This window comes from Ixodes scapularis, unplaced genomic scaffold (genome assembly GCF_016920785.2).
Source record: "Ixodes scapularis isolate PalLabHiFi unplaced genomic scaffold, ASM1692078v2 ptg000005l_1___fragment_1__unscaffolded, whole genome shotgun sequence".
Classification (NCBI taxonomy): Eukaryota; Metazoa; Arthropoda; class Arachnida; order Ixodida; family Ixodidae; genus Ixodes; species Ixodes scapularis.
This window is the reverse complement of record NW_024609885.1, coordinates 284,134-304,908: the sequence shown is the minus strand read 5'-3', so window position 1 is coordinate 304,908 and position 20,775 is coordinate 284,134. Positions and strand designations below refer to the sequence as shown.

The 20,775-nt window shown below is 52.2% G+C and overlaps 1 protein-coding gene across 1 annotated transcript; it reads left to right on the top strand.

Annotated features, from left to right (window-relative positions):
• Positions 1-1,411: 1,411 nt before the first annotated feature.
• On the top strand, positions 1,412-3,095 carry LOC120846830. The gene is made up of 2 exons (XM_042287595.1): positions 1,412-1,672; positions 1,808-3,095. The coding sequence occupies exons 1-2, from the start codon at positions 1,412-1,414 to the stop codon at positions 3,086-3,088; spliced, it is 1,542 nt and encodes a 513-aa protein (XP_042143529.1). The 3' UTR covers positions 3,089-3,095.
• Positions 3,096-20,775: the final 17,680 nt, after the last annotated feature.

Here is a 20,775-nt window from a genome sequence, read left to right as displayed (position 1 = left end):
GACTTTATAGCGGAATAGTGCGTATCACAGATCGCGCTATCTATCACAAAGTTACCCCACCTACCGATAGCCTTGTGATCGAACGAAGGAAGGGCGTTCACTGGCTCAAACAGAGTGTGACTGCCCAACGGAGTCGCCTTGCTGCTCCGAATGGCACTCACCATCGCCGATACGTTCAAGGGATGCGTCAGGTTGGCCGTGTACAGAGTACTCATAGTCCTGTTGCGGAACTTTGGGTCCTTGACGAGATCGTCGATCTCGGGAAAGTGAGACGCCCAGTACGTCTCGCTCCTGTAAAACTCTTCGACTGCATCGTGCACGTAGTAATAGGTCTTGTTCACTCGTAGAAACACGCAATTGGGGGACCTGCGGGCGTGTAGCAGCCACGGATCGTCTTCTTCGCAGTCGAGGATCGAAAATACTTGCACCCCGCAGTAGAAACAAACGATTATGCGGGTCACTATCTGTTCGCGGGAGAGGTAGCCCTGCTCGTCGTCGTGCGAGCAGAAAAAGCCGGCCTTGGCGAACGCAGGGCCTCAAACATCGTGAAAGGTCTTGGCTCGAATCTTCTCGTCGACGTATCTCTTGTAGACCGGGTGAGAGTAGCTCGGCAAGACGGACACGACCTTTGCTACGTTCAGCCGCGGGTCCCTGTACTGCTCGAGAAACTTGCACGGCATTCGGCGGTGAAGGTCCATCGGGTGAAACGTGAGCGTCTCCCAGTCCTGTTCGGCGACTTGAAATTTGCAGTGCCGACAGTAGATGTGTTTCCGGTCAGCGCAATATTCTAGGCCGGCATAGGCAAAGTCTCGAGGCGTGGCTCTGGTGCGAAGTCGCCATTCGGCGAACGTCTTGAAGCGACGCACGACTTCCTTGCTTGTGGGATCCGTAACGAGGTGCGCCATAGCGACGATAATGAGAGGAGCCCTCTACTCGGTGCGCAATATATATTCTCTCCATATCTAGGTTGACCTCGACTGGGAGCGGAGTCGACCTCCCATAGGCGGTAGCAATTTTGTTTATTATAAAAATGTCTGTCGCAGAAAATTTTTTAGACCTGTTGAAAAAGGGACGATGTCAACACTCGGTGAATCACGAAGACGCCACCGATATTTTATTACCCGTATTCCGGCAGCGGGGAAATCAAAACGTGTCTTACAGGAGAGATGGCGATAAATACGTGCCCACGCTCCTGAACGACACGTCGACCTTACTCGGCTACTCGTCCAAGAAACTCATGCAGCACATTACCAAGGCGCGCACGACGCTCCTGACCAACGGAGATGTGGAACCGGTTGCAGATATGCTCTTTCGCGTTTTCGAGCTCGGTAGTAACATACTGATGACGGTCGACATGGATCAGATGGCCATCCAAACGCTCCTGAATGACAATACAGTATTTCACTGCGTAATGGGAATCGAATACGTACGAAACAGTCTCAACATACTTAGGAAAACCTCTTCCTCGTCGACCACTCAGCGCGTCATCAGGGATCTGAAGCCGTACGTGGACGCGTACGCTACTGCCATTCTGCGCCTGCTACTCCTCTACATCGAAGAGATCTTTTCCCATCCGCGCGAGGCGACTCGCGGTATGGCGGTGGGCGCAAGGACGGCAGCCAAGATTACGGCGGTCATGCTAGTATCCCTGTGCAACTACGCGGCGGTGCGCGTAAAGTGCAACCCCATCTTTCAGTTTGAGAGCGCCATGGGCCACAACTGGCTCGACGTGGCCAACGGTCTCAGCCTCGTGCACAGGATCACGCAGCCACACACCGTCAACGAAAACATTGTCGGGGCCATTCGCGTAAAGTTTTCGCAAAACAACAAGCCACAGGACGTCATCAACCTCCTGGTCGAAGAGAGCAACAGGTTGTACACGAGTAACGTCGAGAACGGAGTGTACCGCTGCGACACCGACTACATGACGCTCCGGACCGTCATGCCGGCCGAGCGGGTCACGGACGACGTCAACATCATCGATCCGGCCATCTCTACGACGCGGCGTGACCACAACGAGCTCATCATGAAGAGTTCCGACACGATCCCCGTGCCGCGGACCAACCACTACGTGCTAGCCCTGCAGAAGGAGAAGGCGCCGGCCACCGAGGTGTCGGTCCTTAACATCGCCTCCATCATAGAACAGTGCATGAGCAACGGGCGCGTGGACTCTCGCTTCGTCGAAGTGCACAAACAGTCGGACCAGGGCACGCAGGAGCTCAACAAATTTTACAGCCAGGCCTGTTGCGTCTCGCCCCGTAACCTCGGTCTGTTTCTACAGTGCCTAAACTTTGAGATGATGGACTCGGACATGTTTGGGGCCACCTTACAGTGCCTCAAGATGACCAAGGGCATACCCACTCCGCGCCAGGAAGAAATTGCCACCTACTCAAACACGGCGCTATTTCGGATGGCCACCAACCTGTTTTATCACACGCGTTTCTGCAGGAGCTACCGCGGCGAAAACACCTACCTGTACGACTCGCGCTTCTTTAACGACTTTCTACTCTGGGTCCAGTCGCCCAACTATCTGGAACACCACATCTCGCCTAGCGTGTCGTCGTCCATCATCTCGTGGTGCACGTCCATGTCTACTGCCATGCACACTACGCGCGACGCCAACGGAGCGAAGTGCGCCATGGCGGCCATATCCACGTGCGAGGTGGACCAACGCATACTAGCCGACTTTTTGAACATGTTCATCAAGCTCTTTATTGAGGACGAGACCGAGATTAGCGTCATCAACAAGAAATTTCTCGAGAAGGAACTACTCAAGGCTTTTGCCTCCGTGTCTAATTGCTACAACCTGTTTAGGGGGCAGTTTGTTTCGGCGACGGCCTTGCGCCTCTTCCTAGCCCGTTGTAGGTGGTCCGTGGCCGACGACGTGGAAGTCATCGTTCCGGTCGAAACAAAGTTTCTCAACAGACTGATATGCGACAGCGACGACCTGTTGTCCAACTCGATGCGAGACAAGCTCCGTAAAACCATGGAAGACGTCTCCACGATGATGGCGCCGCTACTCTCCAATCCATCCACGTCCACGCCTCGCAGCAAGGACGACGACAGCAACGTGCCCATATGCATTTGAAATAAAAAACCGCCAACGCCCCCATATACATTAAAGGGCAACTCCACTCCATTTTTACCATTTTTGGGTTATGATCTGTTTAGTCGAAGCCGGCGACCCTGAATCACGAGATATAATTTGTTTTTCGGTAGTGTGCATAGTTTTGTAGATATCGCGAATGCAAGAATCGGTCCGGCGGCACGGCGAAACCGAAACTACCGGTTGAAGCAGCTTGGCAACACTGATACTAGTGGCGCGTCGTCGGCATGACCTAGTTCTGGTCCCGCGCTTCTGAGCCGACGGGCCGACAAGGTCGGCTCAGTCGCACGTGGAGTTTCAAAACAGAAGGTTAGATGCACATTTTCTTTCTTTACCGCTTCACTTTGGTAATATGCAACAAATGTAGTAATTTTTAGTGTGTATTTATAAATTTGCCGGCCGAAAAGCGAATCCGACTGCTATAAATATGACGCGGTCGGTGCCGGCGCAGCGTGACTGTATTTGTTTCTTGCGCGCGGACCGAGAAAACGAAATAATGGGAGATAGATGGACAGATCTATCCACAAGTGGTCTAAGTTGTTAAAGCCAAGGTGCCTTTATGTGCACGCTAGTTAGATCAGCCGCGACCTGCTGCGTCCGGCCGATCGTGCTGGAGCAGCCGGCGGACGGTACGCGAACAGCGACGGCACCGCATCGTTCTTCAAAGACGCCTGTTTCGTGGTGAAACCCGCCACAGTCAGCAGCCGCAGATCCCGTGTGTAGGTGTCTGACGTAAAGTGCTGGGAGCAGAGCTTCGCGTTGGAGCTCGGAGTCAACGGTCTTCCGAAGTCTATCCGGCGAACGGCACCGACCCACACCTTGTGTCTCTTCCGGTCTCTTGGGAACTGGTGGAACCGCAGCCCCGGGTTGCACACCGGGTTGGTGCAACCCACAGAACTACAAGTCCTGCTCGACATTGCCCAACGCGAGACCGGCGAATCTCTCCGGCTCCACGACGCGCGCGTGAGCGAGCAGCACCGCTTTGCTCTCTTCCGCGCTGTCGCGGAAGCAATGCTGGAATTAAAGGAACTGCCTGGACGCTAATAAAAATAGGAGAACACAGGATAATGTGGTAAACACCTCGTGCCGTCAGCAGAATCGCAGAATGCCACGGAAAACGAAGCGTTCGCGGCGTCCGTACGAGAGCGTAGGACTAGACCTACGTCATTGCCCAGTGTTGCTTCACTAGCTCACCCGGTGCCAGCGTTGCTCACCCGCTTTCGGGCCGCTAACCGAGCCGGGAGAGCATTTTTAATATTGGCTTTAATCGGTAACGCGGCGTCGGCATGACGTGATATTTTGGGTATGACCGTATTTTGACCTCCTAAAGCGATATCAGGCATTTCGATAGGGTCGACTTTTTGAGTGGAGTTGCCCTTTAACAAAAAGGTTCGGTGACTGATTTGAACGATCGAGGGAGTAAAATGTTGAAACAGGTCACGTTCGTCGATATCTTTTCGCAACAAAAAATGAGGACCCTGCGAGACTATCTCCATTGCGAACTGGACCTTTCGGTATCGATACCCTATAAAATCTGGATCGCTATCGCAAATTTCTTTATTCAAAACAACGTCCCATCGGTCGTAGAGGGAGCAGAGTGTTGTCAGAAAGACAGCTCGTCGTACCACTATCTACTCGTCTTTTCATACAGGGACAAGGACGCCAACCGAGTGGTGGTGGACTGCATAAACTTCATCAACGTGCTGCGCGATCTCAAGGTGCACGACGTGATATGCACCAAGCACTACGTCTACCTCTACGTCCGTCACTCGTCGGCGCATCACAACGTGCATGCAATTCTACCCTTTCTCCACCACGTTCTGCAAAGCTATGTAAACGACAAGACGACCACTTTGCCACTCGATTACACTTTCGATCCCCTGGAAGAACAAGAATCCTTCTTCGACGTGATTCCAGTCACGTACCACGGCACCTACGAGGTGACCACCTCTCTACCGGCGCTCGTGGCCAAAATCAAACCCAAGGAAGACGGACAGTATGTGTCAGATCGCCTTTATTGCGAGAAGCATTGGATGTGTCTACACAATCTGGTCGTCTCGAGGCTCGTCGACTGTTTCTACTACATCACTATACAGAAATTGCAGATATTAAAAGATGTTACAAAGTCAAACATTACGTCCACCAACGACTATGGCATTTACAAAGTGTCGTATTACAAGAAGTGACTCGCTTTCGCTTGTGTTTGTCTGCTTTGCCTAAAATAAACGCTTACGCTAGCTTGCACGCTGCTATACATCTGTGTCTCTATGTGTGTGCGTCTGTGTGTGTGTGTGTCCAAACAAACGTTCTTTTATTCACAACATGTCGTTGTAAATGGCGTCGAAACTAGGAAATCGGAGGTTGCTCAGTCGCCGCTTGTTCTTCTTATAGGCCCGTCTGATGAGGCTAGTGGTGAACGTGCGAGACCAGTCGCTGCTCTGTCTAAAGATGCAGAAGACGCGTCGTAGATCCATCGTCTTGATGCAGGGACACAGACAGCGGGTCTCGTACCACTTGTAGACGGCAGCAAGGGCTTCCACGTCCGACCAATTGTCGTAGTCGTCATCAAACTCCATAGCACCCATCATGTAGAGCGCCGAAAGCGCCTTGATGGCGCTGGAAACCGCAAGGTGTTCGCCGCTAGATTCGATAACGTAAGCTCGTATGTCCACCGCAGATTCCAACGCGTCGCTGGCCTTTAGGGCCCTTATGACGCTCGCAACGTCGGCGAGACTCGCGCGGCACGCCTTGTTCTGCCCCATGGTCGTGATCGGTCACGTGACGAAAGCGTTTGTTGTCGCGTCCCTCTCTACCACGCGGTCTTCGTACACAAACTCTACGGGCTTTACGTACCACGCTAGCCGGTCCTGCTGCGTGGTGTAGAGCGTGGTGTACTGAAGCAGCTTCAGGTATTTCGTGACAATCTCCTCTACTTTCTGCCGACGCTCGTTCGCCTTAGGCCAGTCCTTGGACATTGCGGCCGCTCGCCTCCGCGTAGTGGACCCTTCCATAGGTGCCGCGGCATCGACCGCCGCCAGTAAAATGTCAAAGAAGCTAGTCTCCTTCGTTGCGGCGTTCATCATTGCGCGAAACAGGTCCACCTTCTTGCCGTCCACCTTTTTAGATGAGCTTATCATAAACGGGAGCATCTCGTAGCCGCCGTACAGCAAGATTGGCACCACAAACGACAGCGGGTGAAGATCGGAACTACTGACGCGTACAGCGCGAGTAAAGAGATCGTCCTTGATGTGGTAGTAACCCGCCTGACGACTGGGAAGAGACCTTTCCAGCAGAGACACGGCGTGTTGCACGCCGCCAAACTCGAACCTGTGTTCGTCCTGTCGCTTCTTACTCTCGCTGTACTGGCGGGCCGAATACACGTAGACGTCTCGCGAGGGTATCTTTTCCACGACCGCAGCTACCCCGAGGAGAATGTCCGAATCGTCGGTGACAACGACGGACACGTCCCAGCGCTCGTCGTTTGGCGGCGGACACATTAAAGAGTCCACGACCTTGACGTCGCCTTCCCCCACGTAGAACGGCGGCAGGATCGTAAAGGACGAGAGTTGGTACGCTGCAGCCGACTCGTTCGAGTAGCCGTCAATCACCTCTTTGGCGTAGAGTGAGTTCTCGAGAAGCGTGGCATATTCCCTGACGTGCTGCATCACGTCCGAGGCCGCGGTCAATCGGCAGATTGTGGCCATGGCGTCTTTGCCGTACCGTGCCAAGTTTTTGAGCCTTCCGTTCAGGACAGACTGCAGTCTCGAATTTTCGATGGTCCGAACTCGCTTGGTGTCCTCGCCAGACGAGTTTTTGATGACGTTGGTCAGCTCTCTACTGCGACGCTTGTACTGCTCGGGTCACTTTACCGTCGGCGACATTCCGTCAAACACCACCACCACGTCAACTTCCACACGCCTGTTTAGGGACAGCCCCTTGACGACCCTCTTGACCGTCCTAGATATGCAATGAAACACCGTCGTGAAGGCGTCGTATCGGATGCAGCGTTCGCCCGGTCTCGCCTCGTACTCCTTGTCCCAGTCCAAATCTCGAAGAACAAACGCGTCGTCTTCGCTATAGTCTTCGACGTAATCGCCAACCAGATCTCCGTTGGTCTCGCGAACGTAGTGTTTGATAATCTCGAGGTTCAAGGCTTCCCACGCTCGCTCTCGTTCCTCTCGGTCGGCGATCGCTCGTGCGGCATCGATCTTGTCCGCAAACGTCTTGAGATGGTGGTCCGTCAGCGAGTGCTTGCAGTGGTGTAGAAAAATGTTACCGTCGACGACGACTTGAATGCGCGCCGACTCTCCGATCACGAACGAGGACGTCACGCTCTCATAGTCGAAGTGACGCGCAGACGGCGTAGGCGAAAAATACGTCCGCAAAACGAGGTTCGTGGCCGTCTCGACGTTACTGCCGGGGTCGTCCAAGAGCTGTAACTGAGACTCGAGTAACGGTGCCAGTTCCTCCTCGACGGCGCGGTTGCAAACTGCGTTGAGTGTATTCCAAAGATTTCGGATACCCATGGTGTCAATACGTTTATTGTGTGTGTAGAAGGGCGACGCTTAAGTACTCTCATCACACAAGGTCACGCCAAATAATGGAGGTTGTGTTTTTTTTAATTGGACGAGAAAGTGATACAGTATGCGTAATCCCTCTACCTGGGTGAAGGGCATCGGGTGACCTCCACTCGAGTGGGTAAAGTAACGCCCGCTCCCCTTGTTTAGATAGAGGAAGGGCTCTTGTAAAATGAACTTGAGGGGACAGAAGCGCTTGTTTGTTTCGGGATCGAGATGAGTGGAGAGCACAATCGAGTTGTCAAAGCCGGGTAGCTCGAGGGTGCTGCCTGTGGGTACGTGCGTGTATGCCGTTTTGCTCGGCACAAAGCTGACGATCGGCTCGTTGGTTATGTTGTTGATCAGAGACGGAATCGCGGCAAGACCCCTGTTTATTCTCTCTTCCCAGTCGCTGTGTTGGAAGAGGACGTTGTCCACGGTGCGCAGCACGTCTAGTAGCCGAATCTTTTTCGTTGCCGTCATGGCGTTGGCAATCACGCTCGGAATTCCTATCGTCTCGCACAGTCGGGGTAGTATGGTCTTGACGGTCGACTCGACGCTCTCGACAATTTTCTCCACCACGTCCTCTTGCAGGCCGGAAGCCTTGAGGCAACCCACGCCGCCACTCGCGATGCCGCCGCCGCGCTTCTTTCTCACGGTTCCGTCCAGGTAGACCATGACGGACGACGTCTTGACGTTGTTGATGTCGTTGACCACGTCGGAGATGGTGGGTTGCCGCACGCCCAGAAGGACCTCCCTCTTCTTTAGCGAACGGAGCTCGGCCGTGGCCACGCCGCGCGGAACGTAGAGGCACGAGTCGTAGGCAAACTTGTACGCGTTGCGGATGGCGGCGGCCGTAAACAGGTAGTCTCCGTTGTAGGCAGAACTAAATAACTCCAGGTTGTACATGGCGCGCACGCCCAGGGCTACGGGCTCTTCGCCGACGCCACCCGTTCCGCCAAAGGGCAGATTCGTGACTGTGCTTGCCAGCATTGTTATTGCGTCTGCATTCAACCAGCCCGCCTGATAGGTCTGACTCGAAAAGATTGTCTTCTCGTCGCTCCAGTCGCCTTCCACGTAATCGTTGTACGCCGGAACGTTTTTGAGAAACACGTAGGACCAGAACATGGGGTAGCGTTCCACGAGCTTGGGGTGATTCCTAACCAAATACGTGACGTGATCGTACGGATCAATCACCGATTTGTACTGGTCGTATAGGACGCGCCCGACAAAAGCCAAGTCTGCGCTCTCGTTGGTGTAGGCCGCCCTGCGTGGAATGAGGATCTCGATGGGCAGTACGGATCTCTGGTCCGAGACGCAGACGCGGACGTTATCGACGCTAAGGATCCAGGGAAAGGATCTGCCCAAAACCTCATAAACGTGTTTTCTAAAGAGACGTTCGCTACCGGCTCGATGGTCGCTCGCGGAAGTCACCGCGTTCCGGAGAGTGAGACTGTCGTAAATGTCGGATCGCTTGTTCTTGTCGGTGTTTTTCCAGAAATATGCCAGCATCATGTCGTAGACTATGGTCGCATTAGATGCTACGTTTCTTTGGTCGGGTGTCGTCAGTGGGACGGTGTCTAGTCTGTGGTTCGTACTAGTACTACTACTAGTAGTAGCAGTAGTAGTACTAGTAGTTGCAGTAGTAGTAATAGTGGTCATGGGAGCCGTAGTTGTATGCACAGTCGTATTGAAAGGGGGAGTTGCGGCCGTGGTGGTGCTGTGGGGATTGTTGTAATTGTCGATTCGCGAAGAAGGCAGGAATGCACTCCTAAACATGTCCATTTTTATTTATAGAACGTTCTCGTACAAGTCGTCCGAAAAGTCGCTGTCGTTATTAATGCTGTTTACGAGCTTGTCCCGTTTACTCAATTCCTTTTTCGGTTTCCGTTTTCTTCTTTGGGCAAACAGGACGCGGCAGATTGTGAGCGAAAGAACCAGAACGCTAAATGCTAGCAGTATCATAGCCCACAGAAAATAGACTCCGTTCATTTCCGAAGCCTTGAGTATAGTAATTTTAAAGGTCATCTCTTCTTCAAACAAAAAAGTATATGGATTGCGATAAGGAATACGTGTCTTGCGTCAACGACGGAGACTGCTCGACTCTATGCACGGGGCAGGCAATATGCGGCAATTACGGAAAAGGAATCAGACGATGCGTACGCAGAGAACATTACGAAACGTACAAGCGGCGCTCGCACGATGATAACATGATTGTCGTGTTTGCAATGAACAGAAATTTGGGTTATTTAGAACCGCGAAACGTACCGGTGGACATGGTAAAGTACGCGCCCGACGCGAGAAGAAGCCCCCACGACGTCGCGTCCAACCGAAGATTGGCGTCGGAAAGCGACGAGCGAGACTCGGTGTGGCTACATATTTACGGACCGACGACGGCGGACGTGACTCCTTACGAGTACAGAGCCAGGCTTCCGAGGCGCCTGCTCAACGGGTTGTTAAAGTGCTCGCTCAACTTTCCAAACTTTGACGTCAAATAAAGACGCCCTTGTTGTATAGCATTCGAAACAGGTCCATGGAAGTGTAGACGACGCGCTGACCGCCATTCCAGACGACGTCGTAGATTTTCTCCTCGCAGCCGAGAGCTCGCATAAGGCGATGCTGCTCGTGCGTAGGGACGTACGCGTCGGCTGTCTTGTCCCGCTTCGAGTGCACGACTTCCAGTTCGCCCGGCGAAAGTAGGACGGTCGTTCCGCGGTTGTCCGGACTGTAATCGTCACTCATCAGGTATAAACTATTATTTAGAGAGTTCCACCGCATACCCACGTTATCCCAAAAAACGCACTGGTTTTCTTTAGAATATATGTACACAAATACGGGTAGTCCTTTGAATTTCCTCTTCAGTATTATACGCGGCAGGCAGAGAAGCCAGCAGCCCTACGACATACTCCATAATTGGTTTTTAATTTATATAAAAACATGCCGGTGCGAACGCTTTGCGATGTGGAAGACAAGCGCGTCTCCGGGTTTGACAAAATACTCGACTACATAACGTGCAACGTTGACGGAAGATTTGGCGCTTCGGCTCTCTTTAGCACCGAATGTCTCCAGTTTCTGATTAACGTGCCCATCGCCACGAAATTCGATGGAGACAAGCCCCTCAGTGCCAAGGAGCTCGCGGACTTTATGACGCTAAAAAAGTCCAAACTAGAGGTCTACGAAAACGTCGTCAAGAAGTGCGGACTGGACTCGGTGTATCACTGCGAAACGGAATCGGGCGAAGGCATTCTCCGCATCGCGCTCATGAACGACAACTCGTCGCACAGACTCAAACGCATCGCCGCCAAGATCAACGGAGAAGTCGGCGGCATGGGGCGTGTCGTGTCGCTTCACAAGCGAAAGGACACGCAGCCGCTCGCCAAAGTCGAGGCGCTCGTACACATCGCGCAAAAGGCGTGCGCCGAGCATCCCGACCTCAAGTACGTATCCTACATGCAGCAGATTGTGGTGACGGTAGAGCTCAAAGACGTTGCCGTCAAGTACGTCCCTTTCCCAGAACTCTGTCACGTGGTGAAAAAGAACACCGACTATATAAAGGAGCACATTAGCGTGTTTGAGCACTTCCCCTTCCTAAAGGCGGCTGTCATTCCGCTAGATCACCTCCTGACTCAGGGCGTGCGCGGAGTCCACGTGGTGCGTGTATGTCTTTTAATGGAATCAGGACTCGTCGACAAAATATCTGCCGTGGTGGAAAAAATCTAAATAATGTGCGACCTTCGGTCGATCCAACTGACCGATGTCGGCGGTCGAGAATACGTCTGGAAGGTGGAAAAGTGCGCGGACGTAGTTTTGAAGACTGTCGACGACGATTCCCAAGAAGATAGCACCGTGACCATGTGCAAGGAGGTGGTCGAGATACGGCTGGGGCGCGACGAGGAACCTATAGAGTTCACCGAGCCCAGGACGGTCAAGGTCGTCTTCCCCATACCACTCAAGGGATCTTCGGTCGTCGGCGCTCACGACAGCACCTACGTCCTCTTGGCCGTTAAGTCGGCCTCCTCCACCGGAAACCCTCTGTGGTGGACTCGCTACGCCTGTCACCAAACATCGCTCTACGTTCCGGATCCCATTGCCCGATCGAGCAACGGTAGAGGACGTTACGCGGCACGAGCTCATTTCATTTTGAGAATAATAAACACGATAATATTTTTACAATAGTATCAAGCTCAGCCTTTCCCACCTGTGAAGCGTCGCCGGCGGCCTGACGTGTCGATACTATTCAAGCGAGCCCATGGTACCCGGACGATTGGTTTTTGTGGGAATAAAGACACAGTTTCTGGTTTGCGAGTGTTTTTTTTATTTTACTAGTGAATCACCGCACGGTCGTAGTTGCACACACTCTCGATATAATATTTCGGAGTGTCGGCGTGTCTCACGACTAGTTTCCGCAGGGTCGTTCACGTACGCTCCCGGTTGAGCTGGGTTCCGAGCTCGGCCACGAAAAAAAAAAGGCAGTGTCCACCACTTCCAAAAATCCCCCTGTAGTCCTGTTCGTACTTTGGAATCGTGGACGGGAACGGCGGGGCCAACACGTCGCAGTATTGGCTTCATTCGACGTGGTGGGTTCCTACGTTACCCCCCGCCTTAGGTAACGCTTCCATAAGTCTGCTGTTCGGAAAGCTAGAGACGAATGCACCTTTTCCCAGAGCGTTGATATTAAGATGTGCTAAGGTCAATATAAGACTTAGTATGAAGCAAAAATTGCGCTGCGTAGGTGTTTGCCCCTTTCGAAGAGCGTTCTACCGCGCCTATTGTTACGCGTTGGAAACGACTTTATGCATTTTTAATTTTAAAGCGAATGTTTTACCTCCCGCCTTAGGTAACGCCTCCAGAAGTCTGTTGTTCGGAGAGCTAGAGACGAATGCACCTGGTCCCAGAGCGTTGACATTAAGATGTGCTAAGGTCGATATAAGACTTAGTATGAAGCAAAAATTGCGCTGCGCAGGTGTTTGCCCCTTTCGAAGAGCGTTCTACCGCGCCTATTGTTACGCGTTGAAAACGACTTTATGCATTTTTAATTTTAAAGCGAATGTTTTACCTCTCGCCTTAGGTAACGCCTCCAGAAGTCTGTTGTTCGGAGAGCTAGAGACGAATGCACCTGGTCCCAGAGCGTTGACATTGAGATGTGCTAAGGTCGATATAAGACTTAGTATGAAGCAAAAATTGCGCTGCGCAGGTGTTTGCCCCTTTCGAAGAGCGTTCTACCGCGCCTATTTTTACGCGTTGGAAACGACTTTATGCATTTTTATTTTTAAAGCGAATGGTTTACCCCCGCCTTAGGTAACACCTCCAGAAGTCTGTTGTTCGGAAAGGTAGAGACGAATGCACCTGGTCCCAGAGCGTTGACATTGAGATGTGCTAAGGTCGATATAAGACTTAGTATAAAGCAAAAATTGCGCTGCGCAGGTGTTTGCCCATTTCGAAAAGCGTTTTACCGCGCCTATTGTTACGCGTTGGGAACAACTTTACTGCCTTCCGAAAAGACGAACGAATGCGCCCGTTTCCACCCGGGCGATTGTTTTTTTGTGGGAATAAAGACACAGTTTCTGGTTTGCGAGTGTTTTCTTTTTATTTTCCTAGTAAATCACCGCACGGTCGTAGTTGCGCACCCTCTCGATATAATATTTTGGAGTATCGGCGTGTCTCACGACTAGTTTCCTCAGGGTCGTCCATGGACGCTCCCGGTTGAGCTGGCTTCTCAACTCGGCCACGAAAACGTCAGTGTCCACCACTTCCAAAAACCCCCTGTAGTCCAGTTCGTACATGGGGATCGTGGACGGGGGCGGCGGGGCCAACACGTCGCAGTCTTCGCTCCACTCGACGTGGTGGTTTCCCACGTAGCTGGTGATGACGCTGTGTAAAAAACAGAGTATTCTCCGCAGCCCGACAGCATCCGTCCGTTTCGACGGCACGATCCGCACAAATATCAAGAGATAGTACTTTGTCACTGCCAACTCAAAGACATTCAGATAAGGGCACGCATTTATGATATTAATCACGTCGACTATGCGTTGATCCACCGGGTCGACGGTTGGGTTCGCGAAGGCGACCACAAAGTTCTTGATAAAACAGTTGTCATTGCCGGAGACAATGTGCCCGCACTCTATAAAATATTGGAGGACGTGCTTCGTGGCGGCGCCGAGCTGTTTTGGCACATCCACGTAGGGTTTAAAAAAATCGTCATACGAGAACATCTTCTGAAGATTCTCGTAGTTGGAGGCCCACTGGTCGGCGGTGGAAATTTTCTTCAGGATGGACATGGTGCTACTCTCGGGCTGGCTCGAAGCGATGTGGGGGGAGAGGGTAGGGTTAACTTTGCTGTAAGTACAAGCAGTCGCGTCGGAGAAGCCCACGTGTTATCAGCCGACGAATGAGAGCCGCTCACGTAATATCACACCATGCGTGGACGGTGTAGGGGGGGAAGCGAGGGTAGATGAGTAGAGTATTTCGCGATTCTATTTTTTTTCGTAGACGGCGGTAGTCTTCTGTCAAGGTTATCTCGGCACTATGTAAAAGTCATATCGGTCCCAACCGAGGTATGTGACGTAACAATAGTACTTGTTCGTGTCGACGCCGTTGCAAATGACGGCGTTTCTCATATTCATCCACTTGCGCTCGCCACACGAAGATGATAATTTTTCAAAATCCTGTTGCTTGTAGACGCCCTTGTACTTTAGACCTTCCACGTACTTTATCGTCTTTGTTACGCGGTCTTCTTTGGACACGTCGTAATAATCGTACCAAATTTTGTAAAATCCCGATTTGGAATTGAGGTAGCCGTTGAGTACGTAGTCAATCAGGCCCAGAGTCTTTGTAAACTTGTGACGACCGCCGTACAGTCTCTTTTTATATTCCAGTTGTAGAAAAATCTGCCGTCGGCTGTACATCATGTCGGATATTACGACGTCTCTACAGGCGTTCACAAAGTTTACGACCATCGTCATCTTGTAGCGCGTGTCGTCGTCCACGGTGGTCGTGGCCTTGAACGTAAACACCAGGACGATGTCTTTGGCGTCTACCTGTTCGCAGGGCGGATCTTGGACGTGGTGATTTTCCGCAAAGTACCGGGACACGTAGACCAGGATCGTGGGGTCTATGGAGCGGCACACGTCCAAACCGACGTCGATGTAGTCTCCGAATGCAGAAGGCGACGGCTCTGTGTCCGCCTGCCCCAAGTCTAATCGCTCGAGAACCGGTAGTTCCATTTCTTATTTACTATTATGTATCAAAGACGGGCCCTCTCTGTATACGAGAAAGGCGAGAAAAACGACAGCAAAAAACAGAAGTATTGATAAGATCCCAACGACTATCAAACCATTCTCAACGTCGGATAGTCGATCGTGCAAGTCTCGGTTATATAAGTAAATGCTCTGAAGCATGACCCTGTAGACGTTGTTGGTTTCATTAGTCATTTTTATTATTCGCATACTCGCTCGAAAACAGAACGGCAAAGGCGCACAGGCAAAAGATGGGCGTCACCCAACAGACGGCCGGATAAGAGTCTGTGATTGGGTAGACGAGTTTTTCCGCTTCGTGCGGCACAAATAGCGAAGCGTCCAGTACTTGAGGCACGTGCCTGGCGAATAGTAGGTTCGTTTCCTCGACGAGTCGATTGTCGATCTCGAAGGCATAGACGAACCTGTCTCCCCCTCCTCTTCGGTCGTCGTTGAGGCGAATGCTAACTTCCCGGTCGGTCAGCGGTGGATCAAACACCCGGTCTTCGTCAATAAAGAGAGACTTGCGGAAAGACTGCACGGCCGCCCTCTTGTCCGACGGGACGTAGACCGCTTCTCTGGTGTCGGAGGCAAATAATTAAACTTTATTATTTTAAATGTCTTCGTCGTATTCTTCTTGTGCCGTTCCTTTAAGTAAATAGGGGTTGACTGGGAAGGTGGGATTGGGTTGCATCGATTGCACCACGTCTCGACCGACTTGGTCGTTTTCAAAGACTCTTTTAGCCTCTACCGACGTGTCGGAGTAGACGGCGCCATCTGCATAGACTGTAGAAATGGAGGGTTTGTTGCCGAGATTGGATAGGTTAATACTGTTGCCGTCTTCGGACGATGGAAAGTTCTTAACGCTGTCTACTTCGCTGGTCAGAGGAGTTTCCGTGGTGGACGATAAGGGTGGGTCCGGAGTTTTAAATTCTTCAATCGAAGTTGTCGAAATGCTGGGTGGTGGAATAAAGTCTTGTTCCAAGAGAGTCTCTGACATGTTGGATTGTTTGGGTGGCTCTACGGGCCTTTGCTGTTGTCTGGGCGGAGGACGAGGCTTCTTTGCCGGCAGGTACGTATCTTCGTTTTCTTCTCGTACAGACGATATGGGCGTGGGCGGATTAATAAAGTTTTGCCTCAACAGAGCGGGCGTGGGTGACAGGTCCATGTTGTACATGTGATTGAAGGCGCATAGACAGTAGCGCAAATTGGGAAAGGACTTTTTGAGTAGGTCGACGCAAAATTTGCGAGAGAGTTCGGACTCGCCGTACATGACTGGAACGCTCATGCCAGGTACGCTAATGTTGTTGGAGAGAAGATAGAGGGACTGGAGACTTTGACTCTGGATGTTGTTGAGAATATACTCTGCGGTGGTCGAGGGGTTGCTGTAGATGGACAGGGATCGCAGGCGCGTGGCGGTTTTGCATATTTGATTTATGATTTGAATGTATCTGTTGTCGCAGAATCTGGTTTCACAGTAGACGGTGAGTTCTTGTAGTCGCTCGCCGCCCTTGAGGTGTTTGGTGCATATGCGCGTAAACATGTCTATGGGACACCGCACGTGAAAGGTTTGCAAGTGAGGTAGGAGCGGCGTGTCGCGCTTGAAGATGCACGAGTCGAGATACTTGCAGAGTGGCCCCCCTTCTACGACGGATATCTTGACCTTGAAAAGATTGACGAAGGGCCAGCGGTCTCGCGTGATAACTATGTTCGAGTCTTCTTCTACGTCGCCGCCAGCGCTATATTCGCGGTGCAACTCGTACGGCGGTATGTCTACGAAGGACGCCGAGGTCCAGGAATTTGCGTCGAGTTCTGGAGTTAGCCAGTATAGGTCATCGGGGTGAGTGAGGCCAATGTGGGTCGTGTGGTCCGAAATGAGTTTGATTAGGGCGCAGGGCTTTTGAGTACGCGAGTCTAGAATCCTCACGATGTTGTTCCACTCGAAGGCCACGGGCGAGGTGTTTTCGTGTAGCATCGCGTACCAGCTTTCGCTTTGCAGGCTGCCGCAGCGGAGATACTCGAGCGAGGTAAACTTTTGGCTGTATTCGTGTTTTCCAAAGAAGGCGGGCACTGTAAAGTAGCCCATGTCTAGCACGCGGATGCTAGAGGCGCACGTGTCTAGGTAGTTTATGTACACGGGATCGGTGTGGCTACCCGAGATGGCGGGTATGGGGAAGTGGAGCCCCTCGACGTGCGCCTCGTTGCACTTGACGACGGCCCAGTTGAAGACTCGGTCGTTGGGTACGTCGAGTAGAAAGGTGGCTGCCGAGCCAAAATAGGCTTCTGAAGGACATTCCGAGTTGTACTTTACGTACGAGACGGGCGCGTTTACGTTTCGTATCTCGACTGTGCTCGGGGCCTTGAGATGGCCCACGCGGATGCAGAGTGTGTTGGAGTCGACGGATCCGTCGCCCACCCACGAGGAGAGGCGAAAGGCCTCAGTCATGGCTCTGCGGACGTAGACGGGTTGGAGCACGCTTTTGGTGATTTTGGCGTCGTCGACCCTGGGCTTGCACTTGTCTACAATTTCGAGGGATGCGAGTCCGTTGTTGCGCGAGGAATTTTTGGTGAGGAGATGGTAGACTAGGTTTTCCAGAAAGTAGTAGAGGACGTTGGACGCGTGGCAGAATGTTCTGTTTTCGTACTCGTTGTTGTCGAGCGTAAGTTGGGCGTGGACGATGCAGTTTCTCAAGACGGGAACGAGCACGTAGAAGAAAAATTGAAAGAGGTCCGTCTTGTAAGTGGTGGACAGTGAAAAGGCCAGGTCGACGCATCTAAAATCGAAGACTACGTCGCCGTCGGGGAGATTTTTTACGAGGCTCTGCTCGAAGGCGTCTTCGAAACCGACAAAGGCGGCCGAGTTTCTGAGCTCGCGGAGGTCACTGTAAATTCGCGAGACAAACTCTCCGTCGACGGCTACGACGGGCGGTTTCTGCTCCCATCGGTCGATGTAGGGCGACAGGATGACGTCGGGTGCCAACATTCGGCGCATCGAGTCTTCGAGGTCGGATTTGAGGAGGCCCGAGGTATCGACCACCCTACACTCGATGTGACGCTTGTCGTACTCTTCGGTTACGAACCAGCTCGGGTAGCCAATGAGCCGCCCGTGCTTGTAGACGTAACCGTCGGCCGTTATGTTACACAGAGAATGGTGCATGTTTGAATATTGCGTCCACATTATTTTCTTTATAAACGAGTTTTCTGAGCTTGTTTGGGTCGCTGGCGAGTATTCTGAGTTTGACGTACGCGAGCCCGTCTAGAATCTCGAGCAGTTGCTCGTCCGTCAGTATCTGGGCGTTTTTCTTGGCGTTTTTGCGCTCGCAAAGGTGTCTGTAGGATCGACAGGTTTCCAACAACCTCCGCCTATTTTTGTAATGAACGTAATATAAACTGCAAAGGAATCCGACGCTGCACGCCAGATAGACGACGCTCCAGCTTATGCCACCACCGCTCTCGGCATTGTTTTTGGTTGGAATATATTGGTGCTTCGAACCCACCCTCTTTATACCGTCCATCGCATATTTTATCTATGGAGAGAATCAGGAGAGTAGTGGGTAACATTCGAAAGGCCTATTTACAGACTCTGGAGCCGGATGCCAACAGTAGTCTGCCCTCCCTAGAGGCGTTATTGAAAACGTACGAGTATGCCACTGACGACGGCTGTCTATTTTACGACGTTTCGGTGGCGGCACCCCTAGACCCCGTCGTGCACTCTACTCTGGTGTCAACCGATCGCGACCCACCCGACGCGATGGAACAGATTGCGAGCCTGCGCTACTACACTCGCAAAATGTTTAGGATCGTGCTGCACCACACGCTCGTGTTGATATCGTACTGCGACGAGGACATGCGCGTGCCCCCCAAATACGACGAGTACGTGGACGACGCTTGCGGCGTGGATTTTTTCACCGCCATGGTTTGCACCGTGATGTTTTCCTTTGCCCAAGTGGGAATCGGACTGGGCGACGTGGTGGCGCAAAACATCACCTCTCCACTCACCCAAGACTATCTAGACTCTTCGCACAATCGAGAAAAGGCCTGTAAAGATCTGATGCGCAACGTGAAGGACGGGACCTCAAGCCCGACGAGCGCGAAGGAGACTGTGAAAACGCGATCCAGGTGTTTAGGCAGAGGGCGGCCGGTCGGTCGCGCCTGCAAGTGGACGCCCTCGATCAGGGCAAGCAGATTGTGTACACCCTGTTTAACGGCAAGAGGGTCAAGAACGGCGACTTTAATCCGGTCTACTTTCGTCTCGCGAACGAGGTCGCCGTCGACTTTAGCGGATGCGATGTGGTGGTCGAAAAGTTGTTGGACTGCGCCCTTTTGACGGAAGACGAGCAGTTGGTCTTTGTCATTCCGCAAGAGTACTTTACCAACAACCTGTGCCCTCAGTTTACCCGGTGGGTCTTGAAGAACCTAGACTATATCGATCCACTGGATCACATGTCTTCGCTGTTGGTATTGTGTCGAACAAACAGGCGCATCTATTCTCACCTGTACAAGAGTCTAAAGAACGTGTTGGATGCCGATTCGAACAAGGATAACGTTTTATTGGCCTACATTCGTTTGTACATCAACATGCTGACGCGAGACCCAAACAAAATTGCTTCTCTGAATCGATCGTACATTGGCAAGTCGAGAGATCGCCTCTCGGCGGCCTGTTTCGAGAACCCCAAAAAGGTGCTCGTCAAGTCGGCGCTGTGCGAAGAACGCAAGAGGGGCTGGACTTCAACCAACTTTGCATTTGGTCTCGACATTTCGCACGTGGGCGTCTTGTAAAACACCAGCAAGGTCGTCGTCGTGGAGGAAGAAGAGGACGACTTTGAATTTTACGACCCAAAATCTCCGTGACGATATTCGTCCCACCCCTCCTTGCCCATCTACAATCTGGTGTATTCCAGATTCAGAACGTGCTCGCGTACGGGAAATTCCAACACGAGTTCCATGAACCAAAAGTGACAGCGCTTTTGTTTGTACAACAGGTGTTTGCTGTACAGGAGTTCGTCCGTTTTGCAGCGGCAGTCGTCCGAATCGCAGTAGCCGAGGATCGAGTGTAGTTCGAGGACGGATGCCGTTTCCTGGCACTCGGCGTACTCGTTGAGGTCAAATAGATAACATCGGTCTTGTTCATCGTCTTGCTGCTCTGGGCGGTGCCGTTTACAGGGTCAATTTCGAGAAAAGTAGACCCGTTTGTACTCTACGTGTCGAGCCGCGAGAGACTTCATGACCTCGACGAGCTCTTCGATCGGTTTCTGCAGGGGATAATAGGGGTCATCGGCTCCGTCTACCTTGAGATTGTCGAGACAGTAAGTGTAATTGACGTTGGCCATCTTTTGCTTGTGCCGCCAGTAGAAATCGCGAACGACTCGAAAGTATAGCTTGGCGTATTCGGCCTCGTTCCTGACAAAATCGTCGAGCGATACGTGCGCAGCGTACTCTTTGACGGACTGGCTAAAGTCCATCTCGGCGCAGTTTAAGCGACGGCTCGTGTCGGCGAGAACTCCGTCCGCTTGCTCGGCTACGTCTCGAATTTGAAAGGCGTCCAGGTCTTGGAGGAGAGACACCACGTTTTCCAAGTCTCGGAAGCTCTTGCGGGGGTTGGCTCGGCACAGGTCCTTGAAGGCCTCGACCAGACGATGTCCCTTGATCCACGACTTTACCTCGCATAGGATTTCGAAACACCGATTCGCGTAATCAAACATGTGATTTAATTCTCTCCTCTGTCGATTGATGCCGTACATGTGCCTATATTGGTCCCAAATGTCGAGGGTGCCGTCGTACAGGAATTGGAGCATTAGATTGGTAATCTTGTCTTTGATGCCAACGGTCACGTCGACGACGTCGCCCTTGATCGCGTAGCCCAGCGCCTCGATGAATCTGC